This window comes from Puma concolor, chromosome B2, assembly GCF_028749965.1.
Source record: "Puma concolor isolate L17-30 chromosome B2, mPumCon1.1.hap2, whole genome shotgun sequence".
NCBI classification, from domain to species: domain Eukaryota; kingdom Metazoa; phylum Chordata; class Mammalia; order Carnivora; family Felidae; genus Puma; species Puma concolor.
The window spans coordinates 81,828,164-81,855,950 of record NC_141671.1 but is presented as its reverse complement, the minus strand read 5'-3'; the positions used below and the strand labels follow the sequence as shown (position 1 = coordinate 81,855,950).

General features: G+C 42.4%; 2 protein-coding genes across 8 annotated transcripts in view; one reads left to right on the top strand and one right to left on the bottom strand.

Annotated features, from left to right (window-relative positions):
• ANKRD6 (ankyrin repeat domain 6) overlaps nt 1-27,787 on the bottom strand; it is a 226,664-nt gene that overhangs the window by 4,122 nt on the left and 194,755 nt on the right. For 4 of the 7 annotated variants that reach the window (XM_086707414.1, XM_086707411.1, XM_086707410.1 and 1 more), the window contains 9 exons: nt 27,098-27,196; nt 25,827-25,904; nt 21,879-21,983; nt 20,420-20,554; nt 19,922-20,107; nt 19,306-19,458; nt 11,433-11,546; nt 10,549-10,675; nt 809-9,155 (listed from right to left, as the gene is read on the bottom strand). In XM_086707414.1, coding sequence (XP_086563540.1) covers nt 8,584-9,155; nt 10,549-10,675; nt 11,433-11,546; nt 19,306-19,458; nt 19,922-20,107; nt 20,420-20,554; nt 21,879-21,983; nt 25,827-25,904; nt 27,098-27,196 — 1,569 coding nt within the window. In that variant the 3' untranslated portion in view covers nt 809-8,583. The remainder of the gene's footprint in view (nt 1-808; nt 9,156-10,548; nt 10,676-11,432; nt 11,547-19,305; nt 19,459-19,921; nt 20,108-20,419; nt 20,555-21,878; nt 21,984-25,826; nt 25,905-27,097; nt 27,197-27,787) is intronic. The other 3 variants (XM_086707416.1, XM_086707415.1, XM_086707413.1) reach the window with 2 other exon arrangements.
• LYRM2 (LYR motif containing 2) lies at nt 938-4,371 on the top strand. Its single transcript, XM_025925850.2, has 3 exons — nt 938-1,041; nt 1,667-1,807; nt 2,253-4,371. Exons 1-3 carry the CDS (start codon nt 997-999, stop codon nt 2,331-2,333), a joined length of 267 nt encoding a protein of 88 aa, XP_025781635.1. The 5' UTR covers nt 938-996; the 3' UTR covers nt 2,334-4,371.

Below are 27,787 nucleotides of genomic sequence, written 5' to 3'. Positions count from 1 at the left end.
CATTTTCAGTGTCTTATTAGTGATACAAAATTGTTAAAACGCCAATGGGGCAGCCATTTAAAACCTCTTAAGAACTAATGTGAAAATTAATAAAGGGAGACTCACAGGAGTCAGGAGGCTAGAAAGGAAAGCTGTACCACTCAATGTCCCTCCCAGGAAGAATTGTCCATTACAGACTCAAAACAGGTCAATAGAAAATCCTAAATTACAGGCGCCAACAGGGAAAAGCTGGAAGAGGTGCAATGTACAAGACTTCAACCTCCCCTGAAACTCAGAAATCATCACCCTCAACTCTTATTTTCCAATGGACTTTTCAAAACAACCCCCCTAAACTTTCTTCTTCATAAAATAAGATCCCCCCCCCTATGTTCATTGGGCTTGCCTATGGTTTTGCCAGAGCTTGTAGGTACCCAATTGCGAATTCTCTATTCCCAAATAACCCCATTTTTACTGATAAAATAACCTTTATGTTTAAGATTAACATAACTAATGGCAACCATGAAGATTACCACCATGAGGAAATTGCTTCAAACAGAAAACACCAGGATGGAACAGCAAAAAAAAAAAAAAAAGTAGATTTTAAACATACCTTCATTATTTCTAACTATGCACGCTTAAAAAGCTCAAAAGGAATACACTAAATTTTACCCCTCACTCTCAAACTTCCATTTAATAAAAACTACAGTGCCAGGAACTGGGCCAGTTGCCTTGCCACTCCTTTTATCACAACTATTTGTGGCACAAGAACTGTAATCCCCTCTCACCCAAAAGAAAATTTAGTCGAAGACAAAACTGTCCAAGGTTATACATAGCTCATTACTGGTTCCAACTGCTGGGGCTTCAGTTTAGACACACTGCAGGGGATTTGGGGGCCAAGTGTAATCCACAGGCCGTATCCCAGGAAACCGAGCTCCCTCCCCCCACCGCCTGCTGACCACGCCCCCACTTCCGCTCCTGCGCATTAGAGCTGTAGGGGAACCACGCTGCCTGGAGGACATGGCTGCTTCCAGGTTACCCCCGGCGACTCTAACACTAAAGCAGGTAACACCTGTTCTCGAGAGCCTTCTAGGGCAGCTTCCCACGGTCTGATTTCAATTATCCGTCTCTCCCTCCACACCCCCCTGCAGAGTGGGGCTCGGGGGCGGCTTAGCCCTCCGGGGAATTCTGACCCGGTGCTCACTCCCCCTGAGATTGGCCCGGCTTGGGGCGGGGCTTCCTGCTGCGGAAGCTGGGGTGGGGGCTGACCTCTGGCCACGGATTCGGCGGGCCACCCGCCAACCCGCTGCCTATCTCTTGACGCTTTGGCCACGGGAAAGATTGCTCTGGCTGTTGTACTGAGCTATTGTAAAGAATGAGATTACCAAAGGATTTTAACAACTGCATTGGTTTAGAAAAAGTGCTGTTACAGTAATCACAGGTTTTAGTAACTGGTAGCCCTTTTTCTGCCCAGTGGTCATCTTTTGACGTTAAAGATTCTTAGGTTTGACAAAGGAGTAAGCAAACAGCCCAAACTTTTTGCCTTCTTCTGAAAAGGAAAAAGTTTTTCTTTGGTCCTCAGTTTTGAAAAAGGCAAAGAAAAGTCATCTGTTTAGTTTGGTTTCCCAAAGTAAAGCCCTCTGGGCTGTAGGTTTTGCAGTTGTATTGACATTTCTCCTCCATTCTACAGTTCATGAGAAGGCAACAAGTTCTACTTCTCTACAGAAGGATTTTGCAAGCAATTCGGCAAGTTCCAAATGATTCTGATCGCAAATACCTTAAGGACTGGGCAAGGGAAGAATTCAAAAGAAACAAAGGTGCCACCGAAGAGGTGAGAAAGAGATCACAGGCAGGACAGGCCCTGACCATTTTGTATTAATTGGCATTTTTTTTTTAAAAGATGAGTAGACATCTTGTAGTATGTCACAGAGATGATATATCTTCGTCATTGCTTTTAATGTTACTATTTTTCTACCCCAGTGATATTTTAAATTTCCTAATCTTTGCTCTACAGTAGCATCACCTGTCTGTTAACTGGACGTACATACACACCTGAAAAGATTATAAATAAGACAGCATGATGGTTTGGGAAGTGTGATGACTAGGGTATCTGAAAGCATGCCAGACACTGTGCACCCATAGTTGTCAGCTTGGAGCTTTCCTGATACCCAGAAGTTCCAATTCTCAGTATTGGTTCCTGACTAACAAATAAAATGATAAAGTACAGCTCTATTTAATCAGGTAGAACAATGACCAGATTTCACTTTCTTCTACAGGATACAATCCGGATGATGATTACTCAAGGCAATATGCAGCTCAAGGAGTTAGAAAAAACACTTGCTTTGGCAAAATCTTAACTGTAGCATTATCCTGAAAGATTTTCAAAGTCTCCATGTATATTGTTGAGCTGATTCGACTCCAAGATAGACAGCCTAACACCAAGTCAAACTGTACAGTACTTGGGAAAATACAGAACATGGAGCATGGCATGTCAAAGAAAAACACATCAGAACAATTGCCTTAACACTGAAAAATATACTTTGTATTCTGAAAATGTTTTTGGATATGTCAGCAGTTTAAGCAGCAAAAACCAGTACAGGTGGTCAATGCAGAAGGTGATCCCTACCATTAACTATCTGGGAAATGCAAGTCTAAACCACACTGAGACACTACCATATCAGCTGAAATAACTAATTAAAAAGATAATAACAAATGGTGGTAGAGATACAGGAAAACTGAACCTCTCACACATTGCTGTGGGAATAGAAAATGGCACAGCCACTTTGGAAAACAGACTGTCAGCTGCTTAAGAGAATAAATTCGACAGTTCTGTTCCTAGGTCTGTAACCAAGAGAACTGAAAACCTTTCTACAAAAAAACTTGTACAGGAATATTCACAGCAGCATCATTCATACCAGCCAAAAAATAGAAGCAATCCCAATGCCCATCAACTGATAATAAATATGATGCCTATAGATTTAGTAATAAAAAGGAATTAAGTACTGATACATGCTACACATGGATGAACCCTGAGACCAATCGCAGAAAACCACTTATTGTAGGATTCCATTTACATGAAATGTCTGAAAGAGGCAGAAAGAGGTGGTTGCTCAGGGCTGTGGATAGCCTGGAGAGGAATTTAATGGATATGGGGTTCCTGTTCTGGGTAATGAAAGCACTCTAAAGTTAGATTGTGGTGTTAGATGCGCAACTCAATATACTCAAGTCCAACGAATCGTACATTTTGCATGTATGGTATGTGAATTCTGCTTCAACAAAGCTAGGTTTTTCTGATTTTTTTTTTTTTTTTTTTTTTTTTTACTGATATACAGCAGTACTATGCGTCAATTAAATAAGTCAATAAAGCTGTTTTAAGAAGCAGTAGGAGATTTATGATTCGAAGCATACTGACCTCAGGAGATACCCTGGACCTTTCTTGAAAAAAGTCCTTCTGTGTTACCCCTCAGGGTTGTTGAGGTAGGTTCTTCAGATGTGTTATGATCTCATAGCAGAGGACTCTCCGAAAAGTCACCACTGGGAATCTAGATCTTTGTTGGAAAGAGGAGAGAGAGAAGCCTCATGAACACATTGAAGCACTTAACCAAAAAGAAGAGACAACTTCTGGATGAAACTAATGCAATTACCTTAGCATCCACAAAGAAAGAAGTAAAAGGATCAGGGAATATCCTTGGTGCATTAGGTTCTCCTCCAGTGACAGGAAGAGAAAGAGTTTTAAGAATACATTGAAGACAAGAAATTGACCTGAGCACATTTTGAGAGCAAAATGTGTAACACAGTTTAGTGAAAGCTTATGGAAGAGGCTGGATTGACAGTCCTGCAGACTGACCTCTGTTCATTTACAGAACAGATCTAAAAAATTAATCCAAGAACCTGACCAACACCTGGAAAATGTAGGACAAATTTTGCAGAATGGTTACCTAGTACTGGATTGTGTGCCAAAGGCAAGAGAAGCAGATAGTGGCATTTGTCAATGACTTACATTATTGCCAGGGTCCACCTGACCCTTCCATAACCTCAACGCCTGCAAGACAAAATCATTCTTCAACAGGGTAATCGAATTCAAAATGCATGAGCTAATTATCAGGTTTGTATATAGGTGTACACATTAGTCAACCTATCACAAGGCCATGTGATGAACCAGAAGCACTTGTGAAGTTTCTAAACACAGAATACTTTTCTTTGTACAGCATGATATACACACTCAAGTTAGGCTGTCTCTAATAAATCTAAGATCTTGACACTAAAAATCATCCTTTTATGAGGTGTAGAAGTCAGTGACCTGGGTGACGTTTTTACTAGCACTGGTGTATGTCAAAGATGTAAGTGCATTTGTGGTTTAAATTTGCAAGATGCAAAAATGCCAAGAAAATCTAACTTGGGTTTGTTTTGATTGTTTAAATTGGGCAAAACACTGCAAATTTTCATCTTCCAGAGGCTAGGATTTTTATAATCTTATATAATGACAAGACTTTAGCGCTAAATAAATCTTAGCCTAAACAACAACTTCTCCTCTCACATATGGAACCATGCTTGTTAAGATGTTGGCCAGATTAGAACTGCTGGTGAAACACATTTAGCATCCTTATCAGTGTTCTAGATTAGACAACAAATTACCTTTTTGGATATTCCCTATAAACCATATTCTTAAAACAACAAAAAAAAGTTTATTTGAGAGAGAGTGAGTGCATGCAGGGGAGGGGCTGAGGGGGAGAGAGAATCCCAAGCAGGCCCCACACTGCACACTGTCGGTGCAGAGCCTAAAGTGGGCTCAGTCTCACAAACCATGAGATCATGACCTGAGCCAAAAATCAAGAGTGAGACGCTTAACTGACTGAACCGACCAGGCAGCCCAACCATACTCTGGCGAGTATTCAAGTTTTGTACCTAAGGTTTAATTTTCAGATGTTTGGATGTTTAGTTTATGTATTTGAACTACAGTAAGTCAAATCTTTATATTAAAAAAATACTTTTTTTTAATACAAAAGCATTCTAGCATGAGGAGAAGTGGCTAGGGCTATTTGCATACTGACTGTCCCTACGTCATTTCCTCCTTTTAAGTGTGCCATCGCGTAGGAAATTCAAAACCAAGGCACAGGCATTGCTGTGGATGTGCCTGCAGAGCAAAGGGCTTGAACATTTGAGGAAAGCAGAACATTCTCCTTGGTATTTGCATTATTGTAGACACACCAGCAGCCATGCAGGAGAGGGGGGAGACCCACACTTACCTAACTTGTCTCTTTTATGGAAGAAAAATGTGGCCAAACAGAGGGACGCAGCTCACGTCTACTGTGGGAAAAAATTGGGCTTACGTAGAGTTAAGGTCCAAGCAGGCTCAAAAGCAAATGTCACTTTGCCAAACTAGAAATCGCCCAGCCGGTTTCCTTCCTTCAGTCAGGCATTTAAGAAATTCTGTCAGAATTAAATTTACTATTTGTGTTTACTATGTCGCTTTTTTACCCATTCTGTTTTGCATTAGAAAAAGTGTTGTGCTGTTTCTTAGGTGTCTCATGGATTTAATGTTAACATTTATTGTCATGGTATTTTGACAGTATTACAGAAGAATATTTCCCTTTAAAATAACAAAAATTTTTCTTACGCATAAGTATTCTAAAAGGTCAGTTTTGTTTGTCTTTAAATCTTATTTAATTGATTTGGCTTTTATATCACAAGAAGAAATGTATTTAGCTTTTATGAACAGTTTTGTCAAAAATGTTATTTTGCCTGCACACAATTAAGAGGTTTTGTTCTGTTCAAACTGTTGACCTTTTAGAAAATACTAAGCAAAACATTTAAGCTTGCACTAAGAAGTATTTCCATATTATGGGCTTCTGAAAAATTTATTTTTCATGCAGTGCATCTGACCTCTACTTTGAAGCAAATGTATTTACCAGAAATCACACTTCTATAGAAACAAGGTAAAATGTAGCTGGGTGAAGGCACTCTTTCTGGGAACATAAATTTGGTCAACCACAGAAACGAAAATGTACAGTAAACAAAGCAGTCATACTTGCATTTTTAAAATAAGGATTTCAATATCCATAGTGTTGAGAACCATATTTAATGCTTGGAAGAGACAAATTCAAATTAATAAAAATATTAAATAGAAGACAACATATCTCTGCAGTATCAACGCTTGACTGAAAAAAAAAAAGATTTAAATGTGAAAACATCACTTCCTTTATTTTGGGCCCCCAAAGTCAAATGATTAGAACTATATTCAACCTAATCACAGATATTTACTATATTCAATGCAATAATTCACCAACAAAAAAACCCCACTGCAATATTATACAACTTTTCTGTGTCTTACATCATTTCCCCATAGCTATTGAAAGCTCCAATCTCTGTTTCAAACACAACCCACATGACAGCCAATAAATTAATAGTTTTGCTTCTTTGGAAAAGTACTATTGTGGCATTTGCTCCTTTTAGCAGATAGCACAAGGGAAAAAAGGAAAAATACACATCAGACCCATAGTTGAGTTTTTGACAGTACTAAGGAACAAAAACCCAGTTGTTTAAAATAAGCTATTGCAGTGGCCTTGAGATGCTGCCATCTCTCTGCGTTAGGAGGCAGACTGATCCTGTTTCCTCACCTCTACTGGTTTTCCGTTCTAGTAGAGAAAGATCCGTGTAACCTGTCAGACTAGGTGCCTTGGACCCTTCTCAGTCCTCCCTAGTCTCTTCCCTGTGACTTTGGCAAAAATATCCAGTTCACAATGGTAAGCTGCCCGCTTCTGATGAGTAGGGGTTGCATAATCAAAATACTTCCTACCACAGCACTCCGTAGTCTAGATAAAATTTGTCTTCATTTCTCAACAAGGATACTCCTTGAGATAACAGCTATTTTGGTAAGTGAAAAGAACTCCTGCTTAGACCACAACTTCCTGAACATCTCAGGATTTCCTCTCTCAGTATTTGGCAGTTCTTAAGAAACTGATGTATATTGAGGAAAGCTGAAGATTTCAGTGATGCTGGATAAGGGAAAGATTTAAAAAACTGAAGGTACCATCTAGCTCTGCAATTCTGTGGTTCTGCATTAGGAACGGAGATGAGAAAAGGAAAGTACCTCTACATTTATCAGTGCAACAAGATCCTCTGGGGGAGAATCAGACGTTCTTAACAGTAGCTGAGGAACAAGACTAACACGCACATGAACGTAAACTTGGGAGAATATTAAATTGATTCCCTATCCAGGTTGTGTAATGGTGACCTACATCTAGATCTACAGATTGTCACTGTTAAGAAAACAAAAACTGAGCTTGTTAGGCAAGAACAAAGGGACTAAAAACATACTTTGTTTTTCTGGGTGTTCCCATGTCAGGAAATCATTTTTTTTTTGGCTCTGTGAGCAACATTTTATTCAAACTTAGAGACAACAGTTTCTTAGTTCTGGGGTTAATGGAAATAGAATTGACATTTCTTTGCATACATGGAATTTTGAGGAGATGAATATAATCAAGGGGCAAGAAGCTTAAAAGATAACTAAATCCAAAGTTTCAACATACCCAAGCTACTTTTACAACTTATATACTCCACAGAGGAGAGGAAAATCCTTGGGGCTCCACAAGATGGGGAATTGTGGGGTCTAGACTGAGTTGACAATTTTTACCTTGACATAAAGACTGCAAAGCAGTGGGTAACTTCTGAGGTTCATCAATGACCGTACACAATTAGAAGTGAAATACTTTTATGAAATAGCCTTATTTCTTTATAAAATGTAGACTGAGAAGCTCAAATTTAGAAAGGTACTCTTGGTTAACTGGGTTTGATTATGGATAGCTTATAGAAGTTTCAGGTGATTGTTAGGTGAATGCTTTTCCATTAATCTGCTTTAAAATTGGTAGGATTAATCAACTGTAGTGTTTCTGTATTTTGACTGAAAATACAGAAATCATGACCAAATGATTTGAACCTTTCTCATCTGAGTTTATTAACAAATATTCCCAGTGCTAGTAGCCAATTACTGATCATTTAAATACCCTCTGACTGCAAAATACTTTAACATATATTGGATCTAGTGACATCATGAAAATCTTTTTCTCCTCAAAATCAGTTTGGTAAGTTTTCATCTGGTTAAAAGGTCAGCACTTTAAGAATTAGGAATTCAAGAGAGGATTCAGCGCATCTCAGCCATAGCTCGTACAGAAAGATGCTCTCATCTGGGCACCACAGGAGTGCTCACATGAATGACTAAAGTTCACAAGGGATTAATTTTTCTTCCTTTTGATTTATGTTATTTCACACATCCTGAATTTTAGGCTTTAGGCTTTACACATCTTTCTGTTTCTTAGCGTGGCTCACTTAATCTGAGCTTTTGAACCTCAGATGAACCCAGACCGAGGTTTCAAGTTTGTAATGAAACCTAACACAAAGCAAGCTTCCCCTGGCTTTGGTGGTCACTGTTGAAGTTTCATAACTTCAGGGCGCAGGAAAGCGTGTGCCTGGCACATTTCAGCAATTTGACTTTTTGTTTTTAAAGGCAAGTCTGCTACGTGCACAAGAATGGACATCTTGGGCACAGCTGTTCTATAGATGCAAAAGCAGAAATCATCAAGAAGCCCTTCTCAGGCCACTTCCCAGATTCTAATTTTCCTTCTGCACTTTAGTCCTTAGTTTAGCAAGTTCTTCTTCTAAACTTTTAATATGTTCCTTCAGGGTGGCCTTGTCTTCCTGGGCTTTCTGACTGGCTTGGCTTCGCGCTTCTTCAATCTTCCTCTCATACCACTTTTCCATCTGGGTAGAAACAGCCTCAAAAAAATACTGGGTAATCTCCAGAGCCTGGGAGGTGTCTCGAACGTGAGAGGCAGTCTGCTCACTGCCCGCTGCCGGGGGCGGCTGCCCACCGGTGGTGCCGGGTGCCGGGTGCTGGGGCCGATGCCTCGTCTGCCCACTTTTCCCAGACTTCTTGGTTTGGGTGCCTCTGTCAACACAGGGCCCAGCCTGCTGATCACACTTGGCCACCTCTTTCAAGGGTAGCAAGGCTGTCTGGACCTTGACATTCCTCAGTCGGGACGCGGTACAGTCTGAGGAAGACAGCTCCTGCTGTAGTCTGTGGGTAGCAGTGGAGTTGAAGGCCTTTTCCTTGGGCCTAACCACCTGAGGAGAACTGTCAGAAGCCGCTACTGGACCTGCAGTGGCCACGGACTGATCCACGCCTAGTTGCAGAAGGAAAACACAACTCAGAGTAAATCCACGTTCACACAGTCATGTGGCTATGGGCTGGCGTTTGAGAGTCCTGATAATCCCGTAAACCATCAGGCCTTCTCAATCGCCAACCACCATGTGCAGCTTCTGCTCTGCCCTTCCCTTCCACTTGCCCCTGGTTATCATTTTGGCTTGTCAGGGCTTTCATGGGTAATGATGTTAACCACACTGGTGGCATCTAAGCCAAAAGCAGCTGCTGGCCTTTCCTTTAGCCAGTTTCATTAAAAGGCTCTGGGTACCATTTTATGATTGCTAAGGATGACAGCTCACCAAGTGTCTCCCAAACAGAACTGGGCATGTACTGAGGGAAATAAATATACCCATTCCCTGGGGCGCCTGGGTGGCTCAGTCGGTTGAGCGACCGACTTCAGCTCAGGTCATGATTTCACAGTCTGTGAGTTTGAGCCCTGAGTCGGGCTCTGTACTGACAGCTCGGAGCCTGGAGCTGCTTCAGATTCTGTGTCTCCCTCTCTCTCTGCCCCTCCCCTGCTCATGCTCTGTCTCTGTCTCAAAAATAAACAAAAACATTCAAATTACACACACACACACACACACACACCCATTCCCTAATTTCTGGGCCTTTTCCACACCATAGGCCCAGTTAGTAGTTGCTTGACCCAAGCTCCAGTTTGGAGAAGTGGTCATATTCTCCATACCCAGAGCTCCAGCCAAGCTCCATAACTAGACCGATCATGAAAAATTTGCCCAGGATTTCTCCAATGTTACCACAGTTCCAGAAATGGTCTATGGTAACAGAACACACTTGACATGAAAATCCCCCATGGAGGCCTAATTACAAAGGCTCTGATTATCCTCAAAATTATCATCATGGAGTATAATCACTGTGGCTAATGAATAGATGCTTTGTCTGAAACGTCATGTTATCTAGCACCTGGGGCAGCTTTAATACACGAACTGCTGTTTAAGGAAGTTTTCCACAGTTGGACAAAGGCAAAAGGCTGATCAAAGAGAAGAAAGGAGAAGGAAGAACAAGGGCCAGAGCAAGAGACCTGCTGAGAAGACCAGTGTCCATTCATCAATCTTCATCTTTGGGGCCCACTCTGACACCATCAACATCGTACCTCAAACACTGCTGTCACCAGTCAACAATCCTTTTACTCTATGTTCTTTTACTCAAATATTCTTGAGCACTTAACTAGGAGTGCTTTATCACCATATAGAAACTGAATACACAGCAGTAAGCAAAATATGTCCTTGCCCCTACAGAATTTACAATCCAGTGTTTTCCACAGACCTATCCTAGGTCCACAGGATACAGCAAAGAACAATATCTGGGGGTTTTACCACCTTTGAATGGAATGGCTCTCTCTGCACATGCGTTACCTGTAGACGACTCGCAAGTAGATGGTGCAGATTTGGTCCTAGAGGCCCTAGAATCTCCAGAAAGTTTCAGCTCCAGATTCTGAATCTTTAACATGCACCAGGTTTTTAATTCGTCAACCAATGACATCTAAAAAGAAAAACAAACGAATGACAGCAAAAAAAAACCACCAAAAAACAAAAAAACAAACAAACAAACAAAAACAACACACACCAGATGAATTGGATCCATGGTTATGAAGTAAACCACCAAGAGTGGGTTTTTCAATTATGATAGTTCGAGATACCATCTTGACCAGCCTAAACATTGTGAACTAACTCCCCCTCCCTTCCCACAGGCCACACAGCCTTCTCTGCTTGCCCTCTGTAGACCAGGATGCACATAGCACCAATGGTGATAGTTTCTATAATCTTCACTGAGGGACTCAGAGCTACCTTGAACACCCAAAGCTTCCCAAATCTTACAAATCAAGAATGTCTGGCCGCTTAGGAGCATAAATTCTCACACACTCAAAAAATACTCATTTTATGACTGTTGTCTTGGGTAGACCACAAACTCCAAGGGCAGGAACCAAATCTTGTTCAACTACAGAGCAATACCCAGCAAATGTACAATACATAGAAATGATTCAAGGCAGAGACCACATTTTCCCGGTGTGTTCCATTAACTGTTCTGTCTCCACCTATTACCAGAATATTCAGCAACAAATGAACTGAATTACATGCTCTTTCCTATTAACTTCATTTCAGAGTTAAAAAAGGACACACTACGTAATAAGAATGCTATTAGGGGTTCTTGGCCTCTGGGTTTTCAATGATGGGTCTGAGTCTTAACTCAGTGGAGATGTGTGGTAAATCCCCAGTTAAGGGCAGATCCTGGCTCTCACCTGTCGTCTCTCCCCCTCATGCTTCTCTGTATCTGAATGCTGTTGCAGGCGGTTCAGGCACTCTGTTCTCTCTGCTGACAGCCGCTCAACCATCAGCTTGTCCAGAACACGCATCTAGGATTCAATGAGCAAAAAGCAGAGGATGGAGATGATCTAAGGATGGGCCCTGGTCTCTTGACCTCTGGGGCTCTGGGGGACCAGCAGGGACCAGTGAAAACAGAGGCAAACCTCAACTTCTTTTATTCTAGTTTCATCCAGTATGCATCCAACTCCTGGCTTTTCACAATCCCTGAGCATGTTTTTGTATAAGCCAAGGCCTCTTTCTTATTGTTGAAAAGACTGAACATGGTAAATATACAACTTGAGCCAATGCAGACCTTGTGCATAGAAGGATTTTTGTAGGTCTTACAACATTATTTCCAAGACTATTATTGAAAGGAAAACTATTTCTAGAAGTATGGAGCTGTTCATTATTTTCATTACCCTTTTCAATTAATTTTTAACACCCCTCCAAGCCCTTAAAATGTTAGTAGCTGCCCATGAGATAGCAAAAGCAGAATGCTCAGGGCTTTTACCCAGTGTTCCTAGTGAATACATCCCCTCAGTGCTTCACTGAAAGTAATCAAAGCAAGTGTGAAGAAGGGTGAGGAAGGAGTACAAGGGGAGTGCTCCAGAGAACCAATGATGGTCACTTTTCAGTCACGCCCTCCTGGATCCCCCCCCCCTTATCTTGATATTTCCCATTAGGACCCTACACCCAGGAAAGCCAAACTTTCACTGCTTTGACAAGGTCCATACCAGGGAGAGAGACTTTGTCAGCAGGGGCCAGCTCACAAGGGTTGTTCCACAATCAGATGTTCAAAACACAAACACAAAGAAGGGCCAGTTCTGGAGATGTGAGGAGGGCTCACAGGTGAGCTCTTCTCCTGTCAGGGACACACATGATGTTCAAAAATCAAAAAAGCAGCAGCAGTTCTGGAGATGTGGTGAGCACCTTCTGTTTTGTTTCTTCGGCCCTCGTGTTTTTTCTGTGAGCTGCTCTCCCGTTTTCTAGGATTGGCCTACTCCACCCACGTCCTTATCCTCTGTCAAGAGCAACTGTGTTGACATACAGCTTTGTTCTGGGGCACGGCTGATTGCTTCAGGCATGGACACCAGACTCATGCCGCACCAGAGCCCATGCCAGAGTCCTTCACCTAGAACTGGGAATTAGGACTAAGGTTTTACACACCCATCTGTCACCCTCCTTGAACTGAAGCAAGGTCCTTGAGATGGTTGGTCCAGCACTCATCTAATACACTCCTCCCTGGGCTTAGGCCAGCTGAAGTGGGTTTTATTTACAAAACAGTCTTAACTAATATACGATGGCACTAGGAAAAGAGTTCTTAAATGTGCTTTCCATGAAGGGCAAATAGCAAATAAACCTAAAACATTCTACCTCACCAACAAACAAGGAAATAAAAATTAAACAATATACTTAATCGATTTGGCATAAACTTTAAAAATAATATTAGTGATGGCAAAGGTTTGAGACAGAGACTCGATTTATATCCTATCCTACCCGTAGGATATAAATTCATACAACCTTTCTATTTAGTAGATTACTAATATTTATGAAGAGATTTAAACATCTTAACTATGGACCCAATTATCCTAAAAAGGAGCAAATAACTTGAGAAGCAAATGTTTATACACATAAGTGTTCATCATAGCATTATTTATAAGAGTAAGAACTATAAGCAACTTTAAAGTCTAACAAAAAGGAAGACATAGAAAAATGCTTGGGATATCAAATTAAGTGAAAAAATCTGGAAGTAAAAATACGTGTAATTTAGGGAGGTGGGTGTGGCGATGGGTGAAATAGGTGAGGGGGGTAAAGAATGAACTTGTGATGAGCACTGGGTGATGTATGGAACTGTTGAATCACTATATCGTACACCTGAAATATAACACTGTATGTTAACTATACTGGAGGTAAAAATAAATAAATAAGTAAATAAACCACATACTAGACAAAAAACAAATTATATGTGTAACACCATACCCAGAACAGTACATCGCCATTAAACAGCATATTGAAATAACACACCTAAGACATATTACTTAATTTCAATGTAAGCTACAAAGATGACCAAGGCTCTTTGCGTCCAAGATAGCTAGGTAGGAAGACTCGCTAATCCTCTCCTCCACAGACTCACCAAATCTATACCAATTTAAAGGAGAGTTAATACCTAGTCTTTCCAAACTGTTCCAAAAAACGGAAGATGATGGAAACCTTTCAAATACATTCTATATGGCCAGCATTATCTTGATACCAAAACCAGATAAAGATGCCCCCAAAAAAGAAAATTACAGATCAATATCTCTTATGAACATAGATACAAAAAAACCTCAACAAAATATTAGCAAACTTCAACAATACTTCAAAATGATCAATCACCACAATCAAGTGGGATTTATTCTGGGGATGAAAGGATGGTTCAATATCCACAAGTCAATATGATACACCACATTAACAAAATGAATAAAAATTCTATAATCATCTCATTAGATGCAGAAAAAGCATTTGACAAAGTGCAACATCTGTTCATGATAAAAACTCTCAAAAGAGTGGGTTTAAAGGGAACACACCTCAAAATAATAAAAGCCATATATGACAAACTGACAGCTTACATCATACTCAATGGTAAAAACAAACAAAACAAAACAAAAAAAACACCTGAGCTTTTTTCCTAAGATCAGGAACAAGAAAAGGATGTCTACTCTCACCACTTTTATCCAACATAGTACTAGAAGTTTTAGCCACAGCAATCAGACAAATAAAAGGTATCCAAATTGGTAAGGAAGAAGTAAAACTGTCACTGTTTGCAGTTGACAGGCTACTATACATAGGAAGCCCTAAAGCCTCTACCACAAACCTATTAGAATACATGAATTCAGTAAAGTTGCAGGATACAAAATTAATATACAGAAATCTGTTGCATTTCTATATACCAATAATGAAGTAGCAGAAAGAGAAATTAAGAAAACCATTCCCGGGGCGCCTGGGTGGTGCAATCGGTTAAGCGTCCGACTTCAGCCAGGTCACGATCTCGCGGTCCGTGAGTTCGAGCCCCGCGTCGGGCTCTGGGCTGAATGCTCAGAGCCTGGAGCCTGTTTCCGATTCTGTGTCTCCCTCTCTCTCTGCCCCTTCCCCGTTCATGCTCTGTCTCTCTCTGTCCCAAAAAATAAATTTAAAAAAATGTTGAAAAAAAAAAAATTAAAAAAAAAAAAAAAAAAAAGAAAACCATTCCATTTACACTTGCACCAAAAAGAATAAAATACCTAGGAATAAACTTAACCCAGAAGGTAAAAGACCTATACTCTGAAAATATAAAGCACTGATGAAAGAATTAAGGACAACACAAGTGGAAAGATACTCCATGCTCATGGATTAGAAACTCAATATTTTAAAATGTCCACACTATCCAAAGCAATCTACAGACTCAATGCAATCCCTATCAAAATACCAACAGCATTTTTCACAGAACTAGAATAATCCTAAAATTTGTATGGAACTACAGAAGACCCCACATAGCTAAAGCAATCTTGAGAAAGAAGACAAGGCTGGCAGTTTCACAATCCAAGATTTAAAAATATACTACAGAGCTATAATAAAATATGGCACTGGCACAAAAACAGACACATAGATCAATAAACAGAGAGCCAAGAAATAAACCCACACTTATATGGTCAATCTACAACACAAGAGGCAGAAATATATGGGAGGAAAAAGATAGTTGCTTTAAAAAAATTTTTCTTTAGGGGTGCCTGGGTGGCTCAGTGGATTGAGCATCTGTCTTCAGCTCAGGTCATGATCTCGCAGTTTGTGAGTTCGAGCCCCGCATCGGGCTCTGTGCTGACAGCTTGGAGCCTGGAGCCTGCTTAGGATTCTGTGTCTCCCTCTCTCTCTGCCCCTTGCTGCTCACACTCTCTCTCTCTCTCAAAAACAAACATTAAAAAAATGTTTTTAATTAAAATTTAAAAAATCTTTAATATTTGTTCATTTTTAATATTTATTTTTGAGACAGAGTGAGAGCACGTGTGCGCGCAAGCAGAGGAGAGACAGAGAGAGGGAGACACAGAATCCGAAGTAGGCCCCAGGCTCTGAGCTGTCAGCAAAGAACCTGATGTGGGTCTCAAACCCACAAACCTCAAGATCATGACCTGAGCCCAAATCAGACCCCAACCAACTAAGCCACCCAGGTGCCCCCAACACAGTCTCTTTAATTAACGGTGCAGGGAAAACTACACAGTTACATGCAAAAGAAAAACCGCACCACTTTCTTTTACCATACACAAAAATGAGTTTAAATGGATTAAAGACCTAAATGTGAGACCTGAACTCAAAAAACATCTAGGCGAAAATACAGGCAGTAATCTCTTTGACATCAGCCTTAGCAACATTTTTCTAGATAGGTCTCCTCAGGCAAAGGAACAAAAGCAAAAATAACTTTACTGGGATTACACCAAAATATAAAGCTTTTGCACATGAAGGAAATCATCAACGAAATGAAAAGGCAACCTACTGAATGGGAGAAGATATTTGCAAGTGATATATACAATAAGGGGTTTATAACCAAAATATATAAAGAACTTATACAACTCTACCCTCAACAATTTGATTTAAAAATAGGCAGGGGACCTGAATAGACATTTTTCCAAAGACAACATACAGATGGCAGACAGCATATGAAAGATGCTCAACAACACTAATAAGGGAAATGCAAATCAAAACCATGAGATATCACCTCACACCAGTCAGAACAGCCAGTATCAAAAAGAAGTAAGTGTTGGCAAGGATGTGGAGAAAAAGGAACCCTCGTGCACTGTTGGTGGTAATGTAAATTGATAAAAAATCACTGTGGAAAACAATATGGAGGTTCCTCAAAAATTAAAAATAGAACTACCATTTTTGATCCAATAATTCCACTACTGGGTATTTACCTGAAGAAAACAAAAACACTAACTCGGAAAAACAGATGTATTCCTATTCTTATTATAGTACTATTTACAGTAGCCAAGATATAGGAGCAACCCAAGTGTCCATTGATAAGATGAGCGGACAAGATATAGTGTGTGTGTCCAACACACACACACACAATGAAGTATTACTCAGCCATAAAAAAGAATACCTTGCAGGGCACCTTGGGTGGTTCAGTTGGTTAAACGTCAGACTCTTGGTTTCAGCTCAGGTCATCATCTCATGGTTCATGAGTTCAAGGCCCACCCTGGGCTCCACACTGACAGTGCAGAGTTTGCTTGGGATTCTCTCTCCCACTCTCTCTCTGCCCCTACCCTACTCATGCTCTCTCTCAAAATAAATAAACTTTAAAATAAAATAAAATGGTAAATCTTAAAAAAATATATATATATTGCCATTTGCGACAGCATGGACGGACCCAGAGGGCATTTTCCTAAGTGAAATAAGGCAGACAGAGAGACAAATACCATAGAATTTCACTTATATGGAATCTAAAAAACAAATGAACAAAAAAAGCAGAAAGAAGGTATGAACTCCTCTGGTAGTTGCCAGAGAAGGGGTGGGGGGATGAGCAAAGTGGGTGAAGGGAAGTGGGAGGTACAGGTCTCCAGTTACGGAATGAAGAAGTCACGGGGTGAAAGGTAACAGACGGTAACCACACTTGGTGGTGAGCACGGCAGAACATGTGGACTTGTGCAATCATTATGTTGTACACCTGAAACTAATGTAGTGTAACCTGTGTCAACTTTACTCCAATTAAAAAGCTGAGGAAGATTGGCGCCTAGGTGGCTCAGTGGGTTAAGTGTCCAACTTCAGCAGAGGTCATGAACTCACGGTCTGTGAGTTCGAGCCCCGCGTCGGGCTCTGTGCTGACAGCTCAGAGCCTGGAGCCTGCTTCAGATTCTGTGTCTCCCTCCCTCTCTGCCCTTCCCCCACTCGTGCTCTGTGTCTCTCTCAAAAATAAACATTAAAAAAAAAAGCTGAAGAAGAAGAAAAAACATAGCATAGTTCCATTTTTGTTTTAAAGTGGTAACTATATAAGTACTATCTATAAAAGAGAAAATCTATGGGAAAATACACAAAACCAGGAATGGAAGGTATCTCTGGAATGTATCGCTATATTTCATATTTCTGTAATGTGGATTTTTTCCTATTAATAGGCTAACTTATACATTTTTAAAAGTGTCTTTTGTACTTAAAAATCTATATCCACCATACATTTCTGATTACAAAGAGAAAATATATTCTTTGATGGAGAGAGATGGTGGTTACTCAGCCAAGTAATCAAACTTATCATTAATAAGGAGACATCCTGGCATTATGTGCCTCCTGATGTGACATAGTTTGAAGTTTACGCCATTAACTATGACATTTTCTTGCCAAAAATACTTAATCTGAACCGAAATAAGCATCTAGACACTAGTGGTTCTCAAACTTGGAGGTCTTGTTCAAACACAGGTGGCTAGACCCCATCCCCAGAGGTTTATTCACAATTAAGTTCAGTAGATCTGGAATGAGGCCCAAGAATTGTCATTTTTGCCCCCACAGCTCCCAGATAATGCTGATGCTACTGGTCCAGGGATGACACCTTTGAGACCCACTGCTCTAGACCTAACTTTCAGTTCACAGAGATACAGAGACAGAACAAGTTAAATAATACCATGAAGAGCCTATCAGACATGTCTAGAATGTTGAACATCCTATATAACAACTGGCCTAGACTTTTTAAAAAGATAATATCCTAGGAATAAAGAAAAAGATGGAAGAAGAAATCAGCCTGTTGTAGATGAAAAGAAACCAGAGAGACATAACCCAGATGCACAAAAAAATCACTGGATTCTGAGCTGGAATTTAAAACAAAAACAAGCTATAAGAAAACATTTTGGAAGAACGGAATAAATCGCAATACGGACTGGATATGATGCAATCATTGTTAATTTTCTCATACATGATAACGTATTGTGCTACAAAGGAGAAAGTCCTTATTCTTCGTCAAGATGCGCTCTGAAGTATTTAGAGGTGAGAAGTCAGGACAGGCTCCAACTAAATCTCAAAGGATTCAAGAGAAAGACAGGTGCATGTGAGAGACACAAAACAAATGTGGCAACATATTAACAAATGGTTGAGTCTAGGTGGAGAGTAGACATGCTTTCATTGCACTGTTTCACTGTTTCTCTTCTTTGAAAAATTTCAAAATAAAGACACCTATAGACAGGATTGTTCTGATTGTGTGTGCAGTGGGAAAGGGGCCAGGATACAAACATAAAGAGACTGGAAGAGAATAAACCCAAATGTTAGTAGTGATTTCTCACTGTGGTGGGCTTGTAGGGGATTTCTTTTCCTTTCTAAATTTCATATTTATTTTTTTTTTAATTTTTTTTTTCAACGTTTATTTATTTTTGGGACAGAGAGAGACAGAGCATGAACGGGGGAGGGGCAGAGAGAGAGGGAGACACAGAATCGGAAACAGGCTCCAGGCTCTGAGCCATCAGCCCAGAGCCTGACGCGGGGCTCGAACTCCCGGACCGCGAGATCGTGACCTGGCTGAAGTCGGACGCTTAACCGACTGCGCCACCCAGGCGCCCCTCTAAATTTCATATTTAAAGAAAATGCTCTGTAATAGGTATATATCATTTTTATAATCAGAAGCAATTTAAGCAGGTTCTTAAAAACTTTGAATAAATGCGCTTGGAAGAAATCACATAAGCCTCTTCCCTGAGAGTCCACCGGAGGTACTCAGCTCAGTCTGCAAAATACAAAGGGTGCTCAGTGTGGGCAGCTTCTGATTTCATTTCCTGCCAGAACATCTGGCCATGGGGGGTTGTGGGGGCGGGGGGGCAACTCACTGACCTGGTGCTGGGTTTTGTTCTCCATATGCCCCAGCTTTGTGTTCATTTTATCCTGAACCGAACCCAGCTCTGCTCGGATCTCCTCCACAGCTGCCTCCAACTGGTTCTCCAGCTTGTTGATTAGGGGTTCACATCTACAACCATTTATTGGTGCCTAACAGGGGAACAATAAAGGAATCAATCCACTCATTCCCTCCTTCAACAAACTGGTTTTGAGTGCCCATCCAGTGCCAGTCAGTATGCCAGGGGGATACAGATGATGGAGGAGGCATAACTTTGGGATGTCCAATGGGCCAAGCTGTGGGTCCAATAGGCACTGAGAAGCTTCAGAGAGGGTAAGACACGGTCCCAATCCTTGTGGCTTTTATCTACTCTGGAGCCTCAAGATTACCTAGTCACTTAAGGATGGTGCACAAAGGTTTGTAACTACCCGTTTGCCTGGGCCTCAGCAGCAGCGGTGCATCTGCAGTGTAGGGAGGGACATCTGGTTTATCTTCAAAGCTCATTGCCTTCCCAAGTCAACACTGCAAGCGGATATTAGCCCCCAGGAATAGTGTTAAACAGACAGCCTTGCTTAAGGCCTACGGTCCTATGACCAGACAGGGCTCATGAAGTACCTGCATCACCTTCCCGTCCTTGCCCCGGTACAGCGTGTAGAGCTGGTACGCTCTGAACTCATGGGGAGGGGGTGGCGGTGAACATCGGTGCCTGGGCCTCTTTTTAGGGTGACTGTGAGCATGCAAGTTCTTCTGGTGTCCAGGCTGTTGGTCTGCTGGTGGAGTGGGGTCAGAAAATGCTGACGCCTGTGGGAGAGGAATCAACAATACCCCTGAGCACTGTGACATCTGCAAGACTGGCCCCCATCCAACGGCTCCCATCTCACCCTCGTCTTCCTTTGTCTCACGGCACTCCACTGTAAGCACCGCATGTCCAAAGAAATAGATCAACACATTAACCTTGTGTTTGAAGTTACCCAGATTTAATTTTCGTGCTCTGGCTCCAAACCAGCAAGCCAAGTCCAGTGGCATTTTAGCTACTGGGCATGATGCGATCCCAGGGCCCTTGGCCAACCTGCCTCCCAGCCCTCCCTTGGCTGCCTTCACGTGCCTCCTGACCTTGGGCCTTGACTTTCTCTGCCTGTTGTCCTTCGCCTTGGGCTCTGGGGAGGCGGACAGGACATCTTCTCTGGCCTCTTCTTTTCTGGGTGCAGCCTGTTCACTGCTGGGGGTGTCTCCTGCGGAGACACTTCCCTACAGAGGGGGGGAAAAAGAAGTGCCCAGAAACCGGTTCTAATTGCCCCCTCTGCCTTCTTCTGTAATGGTCTAAAATTCCGTTTGCAAGATTGCATCCACTAAAGGACCCACAGGAACCTTAGCTGATGACAAAGAGGGAACACTGCTTGGTGGTCTAAACTGAACATGTAGGACTTTCCCAGTTGGTTGAATATTTTGCTTTTACTTCATTAGGTGCCAAGGTAAACAGAGTCTTGGGTCTAATTCTGTATCTTAGAGCTTCCGGAAGCTACCACAAACAGCTCAGCATTAGAAATTTTTAAATTTTTTTGCATTTCAACCACAGCAACAACAACCAAAAAAAACCATTTATTCTTTGAACTTGGACTTCACAATTCATAATGGAGTAGGAGAACCCCCTGAAATGAAAACATCGCATTTCTAGTCCTTATAAGAACTTTTACAAATCAATATGTACAATTCACCCACAGGAACTTAATCAGAGTTACAATGCCTTAACCCTGAAAACTGATAAGAGGATTTTGAAATAGAACAATAAGCACTCGGTATAAAATTTTGTGTGCCAAAAGTTGTCTTTATATCCTAGTGTTTTTCTTCCTGCGAGAGCTGAAAGGCATGGTTCGTTCCAGTTGTGCAAGCTGTTCACTGCACAAGGGCACCTAGCAGAGGGAGCTGAAATCCGGCTCTGGCTCTCTTCCCCTTATGCACCCTGAGCAGGGCTGGGCTGCCCAAGGGGCATCTTTTTCTAAATTTGCAACAGAGGAATCACATGGGCTAGTGCAGCCTCAATCCATTCCCCAAGCCGAAAGAGAAGAAGCGACCCAGGCCACTGGTTGTCAAACTTTAGTCCACACCAGAATCACCTGAAGGGCTTGTTCGAACAGATTGCTGGGCACCCTCCCAGAGTTTCTGATCCAGTGGGTCTGAGGTGAGGCCCCCAACTCTGTGTTTCTAACAAGGTCCCAGATGGCACAGTGGACACTACATTTTGAAAATCACTGCCCTATACCATTAAGGGCCCAGCATTAGAGGCAGTGCTGTCCACACAGTAGTGATGAGGCCACAGACACATGGGGCTAGAAACTGCCCAGACAAGGATGCCGAGAAAGACTGGCAACACGGGCACACGATCTGAAATCCTGGAGGAGTGGAGGACAAGAAACCAAAGGGAAAACACGGACAACAGTTTGAAGAACCAGCGGAAAGGAGAGACAGAGGAGGGCACAGCCGCTGCCAGATGAACCCAGAAGGAACAGCCAGATTGTTTCCCACCCTCTGTAAGGGGGTGACGTTTGGGAGGGGCGGGAGAGCTACCCCCCACCTTGCTTTGTGCCACCTCATCTCTTGGCACAGACTGAGCTCTCCTCTCTTCCTTGAGCCTCTCTCTCTTTTTCCTCAGGCTTCGCCCGCGACTGAAGCGCAAGACCTGAAGGAGGCAAGAGGCATGGTTACAAACCACGGTGTGTGCAGCGTCGTGACAGCATTGTCCTTGGACCTGGTGCTCTGATCTAGTGGAACTTCCAGCCTAGGGAGAGACCAAGCAATCACATCAAACACGCATCTCTGCCTGCCTGCTGGGCACCGAGGTCTTGTGCTGGGCTCTGTAGGAGCCCAGAAGGAAGTAGGACATGGTCCCCGATCTCAAGGAGCTTATGGTCGAGGACAACAATAGGCATCTGTGTGCCAGGCCACGGTCGCCATAGGGGGGTGTGCAGGCTGTGCACTGCTTAACTCCAGGGAACACCACTCACAGACGAGCATAGGAACAGCATCCCCTGGACTCGCACAACACAGCGGCCCCACGCCAGGCAGTGTCTCGCTATCTTGGTACGCTGGACCTGAACTAGCCCATCATATTTTCTCTTGACCAAACTGTATTCAAGTCAGTTTTTAGTTTGCTTCAAACACTGAGGTTCATCTGTGAACCATGGTACCAACCATGGGGCAGGAATCTGGTCCCCAAAAGGAAGCATTTGGCCTGCCCAAGAGGGCAGGAAGGTGGAACAGACACAGGCAAGTAGACACGGGGTCCGATAGCCCGATTTTGGAATTCAGCAGCAGCTAGCTGTAGGATCTTCCGGCAAGTTATTTGCCCTTTCTGTATTCTGTAAATACGGGGAGTTAATGGAATTAACCAAGACAAAGCAAGTGGCTGGCATACCCTGGACTTTCAGGCACTGTTAGGTGCCTCCCTCCTGCCTTGGCCCCTCGAGTTGCTTAATTGGCCAGAGGAAGTTTAACCAGAGTACAGAGCTTTGAGCTGGCAGAAGCTTTCAACCCATGGCTTTTTACTTCCAGCCCCAGAGTCACTCCCTTTCACCAAGGAGGTCCAGAAAGGGAAAACACTTCTTCAAGCTCTAATTTTTTTGCAATAAAACATTTTATGGTCTTCATCTGTAGATGGAGAAGGGTTCTCTGAAGTTCAGCATAGTGCTTTCATCTAAATGTTCAACTTTCTTGTGTTCATTAAATTCAAGTGACATCATATGACAAGAAGAACCTCTATGGACAGCGGTACAATCTAAATGGAGAATTCCTGATGACATCTGCCTGTGGCTAAACCAGATTTTTAAATTGTATTCTCATCCTCTAAGCCAACAGCTCTGAAAGTGTCCAGGGAACCCCGGGTGCACGAAACTGAAATTATTTTCATGACAGCGTAACAATGTCGGCTTTTTCCCTCTCAGTGATTGTACAGCAGTATTTACCAGAAGCTGCACACAACACCCCAGTGGGTCACGTGCAGAAGTAGAGGGCAGCCCTCCATCTTTCCACTAAGACGCAAGGAGATTTGCAACAATGTAACATAATGCTACCTACTCTTCTCCCCTAACTTTGGTTTTGAAAAATAGTTATTGCTCATAAAGACAATGCTATTTGTTACAAAATGAACTTACCATCTTTAACATTTCTCAAATTTCAAACATGGACACTATTAATAGATATAATTCACACACAGCTCTTAATGGGCCTCTAGAACATTAGATGTCCCCAGATCAAAAGGTCTGAGAACCATTTCTGAAACTAAATTCAGACTCACTAGGAAGTCAAGTCTGATGAGAAGAAGTGACTAATGCCCATTGCTCATTCGGTTTATGGGCTCTTAGAACAGGATACAGCCCCAGCATCAATCCAAAATTCACTTTCAAAAGCATTTGTGAACATATCAATCTAAAATGAGAAGGGATACTCAGAGGTCACCCAAATCATCAGAGTAATTCCCTCCACAGACCAGGTTATTAGCCAGTGCAAATAACTTTGCATGGCGTACAGCCTTTCTCAGCGAACCATATCATCTACCAATGGAACGTCATCAATCTTTTCTAGTTCACCGAAATCGGGGAATATGGATCTTTAGAAAGATCTTAGTACTGCTGTGAGCCATTGAAATCCACGTCCACTAAGGTGCCAAGGCAAAGGAATTTCCTGTTTCACACAAAGAGGAGAGCTAGTTCTGTAACTTAAGAACAAAAGAACATGTATACAATTTTATGCATATTCCAAAGTTCCTCGTTCATATTGAGAACAGGGTTTAGCATATACAATTGTGTAAAATACTTCCATAAGAGGTCATCCTATTTGCTATTCAAATGGGCATGGAAAAACTGAAGTCATTTTTTAAAATGGAAACAGTAAAGGAGAACCACATAGGAAAATGGTCCATGGGAAAAGCCTCTCCCCTAAGAACACAGATCCTTGAGTTCTGGAGACAAAGGACAGGAGGATCAAAGGCCTATAAGTCTGTACCTTGGGGGATACTACACCCCACAAAATTTGATGATCTTCACATGGCTGAGGATACAGCTGGCTGTCCAAACTGCCAATACTGAAATGCCAGATAACAGAGATAAATTCTGACATTTATTATAGCATCCTGTACTTTTTGATCTGTAAGAGACCAGCCTTTTGCTATCAGGATTCATGGATGTGACTCCAGTAATGATTTGTTTGCAAATAGTTGGAAAGAGGTGGAAACTTTTTCCAAAGGACCACCTGACTCATGGCTGTCAGAGGCTCCAAGGATGTCCAGACGCTACTGAGAAGCACTAACTCCACAGGGAACAGGGTGACCAGTTTTCCAAAGACAAAAATCTTAACTACTTCCACAAACTGCTCGTTATATCAGGTAGGTTTTTAAAACTTAAATGACCCGAAGGCCATTCAGACCCTTCGGTTGACTGGGATCAGGCTCTGATGCAGCAGGCTGGTATCTGGAATCTTCCTCCGGCTCTCCAAGACTTTATCTTCTCACAACATTAGTCAGAATAAGGTAGAAAACAAATCAGTTTTCACTGTAATGTAATACAGAGCAGCTCCGATGGGGAAACAAACCATTTCCTTAATGTTGGACATTTAGGTTAACAAAATATTGGACAGCAACAACAACAAAAAAAGCATACTGGCTTCCATTATGATGAGTAATTTTCAGAACTACAGAACGTTTTTCTATTATAGTTAAGATAAAGGGCAGCATACAAAAGGGTAGGCACAATTGTAAAAATCATGCGTCTGAAAGGGAATATGAACAAAAACAGTTATTTCAGGGCACTAAAATGATGAATAGCTTATAAATTACTAAATCTGTTAGAGGATTTCAATCTCAGCTCAAATGATATCAATTTTTTAACTTAAATGCCTAAAATACCATTATTCAATAACAAAAGGAAAGAAAGCTATTTTATACTTAACTGCCTCTAATGGACGTGTGAAACATTGTGAAAATATTAAAAGAATCTTGTAACTTTATTCTTTTTTCTCCTGCTGAAAAAAAATTAAACCAATCGTATGAAAAAAAACTGTTTTTTTTTTTTGTTCACCCAGACCGGGATCCCTTCCTCCCACCTTTCTCTAGAAAAGGCTCCTCCCCTCTAACCATACAGTCAGATGGATGCAGCTATCTTCCTAAAGTGCCTGCCCTGCTCGTTCAGGCCGTTTGCCCCAAGCTCGCCAATCATGATCCTCTTCTGCGACCAGAACTTCTTCCCTGAGAACCTGGGGAGTTCTGGTCCACAAAGCTGGTAACGCCAATGATCCAGCCACGGGGAAGAAATGATGCCCGTGTATGAAGACAAGCCTACTGAACTTGAAGTTTCTTGTTCTGGTTATCTTAGAAGCCCCAAATGGATTCCTGCCTTTTCCACTGCCTGGTTGTGAGCCCATCAGTTTCCTATTTAAGTTAGTTTGATTTGGCTTTAGTAGATGGCCAGAGAATCACAACAACTTTGCAGCCCCACATCATCAATAGAATGGAAAATGTAATCAATCCTACCTGGGGAGCTTTAGTGAGGAGAAGAGCAACTTCCGGATTATTGTGGTAGCGGGCAGTCTCCAGGGGAGTCTGGCCTGCCTAAGGAAAGGCAAAGTGGGGGACAAGTGAGTAAGAGAGACCAACCCTGCACCCTAGCCCAACTGGGACAGCAATTCTGTGCTCAGTCACACCAGCACCTACACGTGCCCAACAAAATACAATCGCATAGAAGACCTGGCCTCACTCTTGAGCCTCCTCCATTCGACGAGGGGGCCAAATCACACCTGAGGGCCCAACGATTAATAACAACAGAGGGTAAGTGCTCTAGGAAGCAAAGCTCTGGAATACCTGCCCACCAAGGAATGCTTCCTGGAAGAGAGAGGAGAGAATGTAAACATCAGACAGGGCCAAAGGGGAAGATTTAGTTGAAGAAACACAAAGGATCATAAAGTCCAGCCAAGCAATGAATTTTCCCTGGAGAAGTGGAGAAGGCACTTGGAAGGGCAGACTGGGGCACAGCCACACAGTTTCAGGACCTGGACTGTGAGAGACAATTAGGTAGCTATGGCCATAATGGAGGCTCTAGGGAGATGAAGCCAAAAAGTAGGGAGCTGATAACAGTGGGATTCAAAAGAAGGGAAAGGCATCAGGGGACAGGCACAATGGTGCACCACCCAATACAGGTCGAAGAGGAGGAGGAAGGCGGGGACTCTCCATACAACTGTTCCACCCCCAGCCTTTCTCAGTCTGTCAGTCTGTGCTACTTCAGACCACAGGTCAGCCTTAAGGAAGAAAGGGTGCCTGAGCTGGTGCCTGCCATAGGACCTAGGAGAGAGAGGGAACAATGGTGGGGTGGGATATTAAGAAAAAGAAGGAAGGAATAAGGTGATTTTGGAGAAGGGAGTTTGAGTTTTGAGGATGATTAGTCTGATGGTCACGTGGCCACTTTTCTGAGGACCCTGTCTGTTTACAGGGCAGGAACTCACTTTCAGTAACATCCACTTGTCAGTTTACTTAGACACCCCTGACCTTCCTTTTCCTGCCAGGATATGCTCACTTGAGCTAGGAGTCTAGAGATGAACCCTTAGGGCTCATCAACTCATGGAGCTGCTATGAGCAAGGGTTCCCTCAAGGCGGCCTCTGGGGTCCTCCTGTTAGCAGACCTCTAATCTCTTATAAAGTAAGGCTAAGGGAGGCTGTGTGCCCTGCAGGAGGTGAGGTAAGTAACAACACACTCCATTCTGGAAAGGGGTGGGAATGATTTCTAGAAACACTGTTGCAGCTTAACTTACATTATTAACAATGGTTCCATCTGCTCCAGCTTCCAGTAAGATTTTAACCACCTTCTTGTGATTTAGGGCAGCAGCAACATGAAGTGCTGTGTCTCCGGCCTGAAATTAAATCAGAAGAAAGGCAGCTAAACTCCATCTGATCATGGCTCACAGCCTTCCGGCTTTTCATCCCATGGCCTGGTAAGTAGCTTTTCAAATTAGGATTGGCCTTAGACTGATAGGGGACCCTTTGCTCAAGGGTTATGTGGTTCTCCTTAAAGAGATCGCTTTAAAATGACCTATGTACAAAGATCGCATTCCTTTCTGACTGAGGATACTAGAAATCACAGGGAAGGACAGGGGGGCAATCTGGGGTTGTTGAGAATGGGGACCTGAAGCTTTACACCAAGGTAGGATGACGGACAGATAGCCAGGGGCCAGCAGGCTAGCCATCACAGAGCTCTGTACCATATCCCTCTGCCCAGAGGGCCCCTTGATTTCTGAGCACTAGAATGAGCAAAAGCTGTGGAAGTAGTTACTTCTACAAACACGGGGGGAGGATCCCAGGTGGGATCACATTCCCACCTGCTGGAATGTGAAGGGCCCACTAGGAATCACTTTGCAGGCTCAGGGTATTCTTCGTTTGGGTGGAGTCACTGAAAAAAATCAGTGTTCACTTAAGACCAGCTGTTTTCAACCTCTGACCAAATA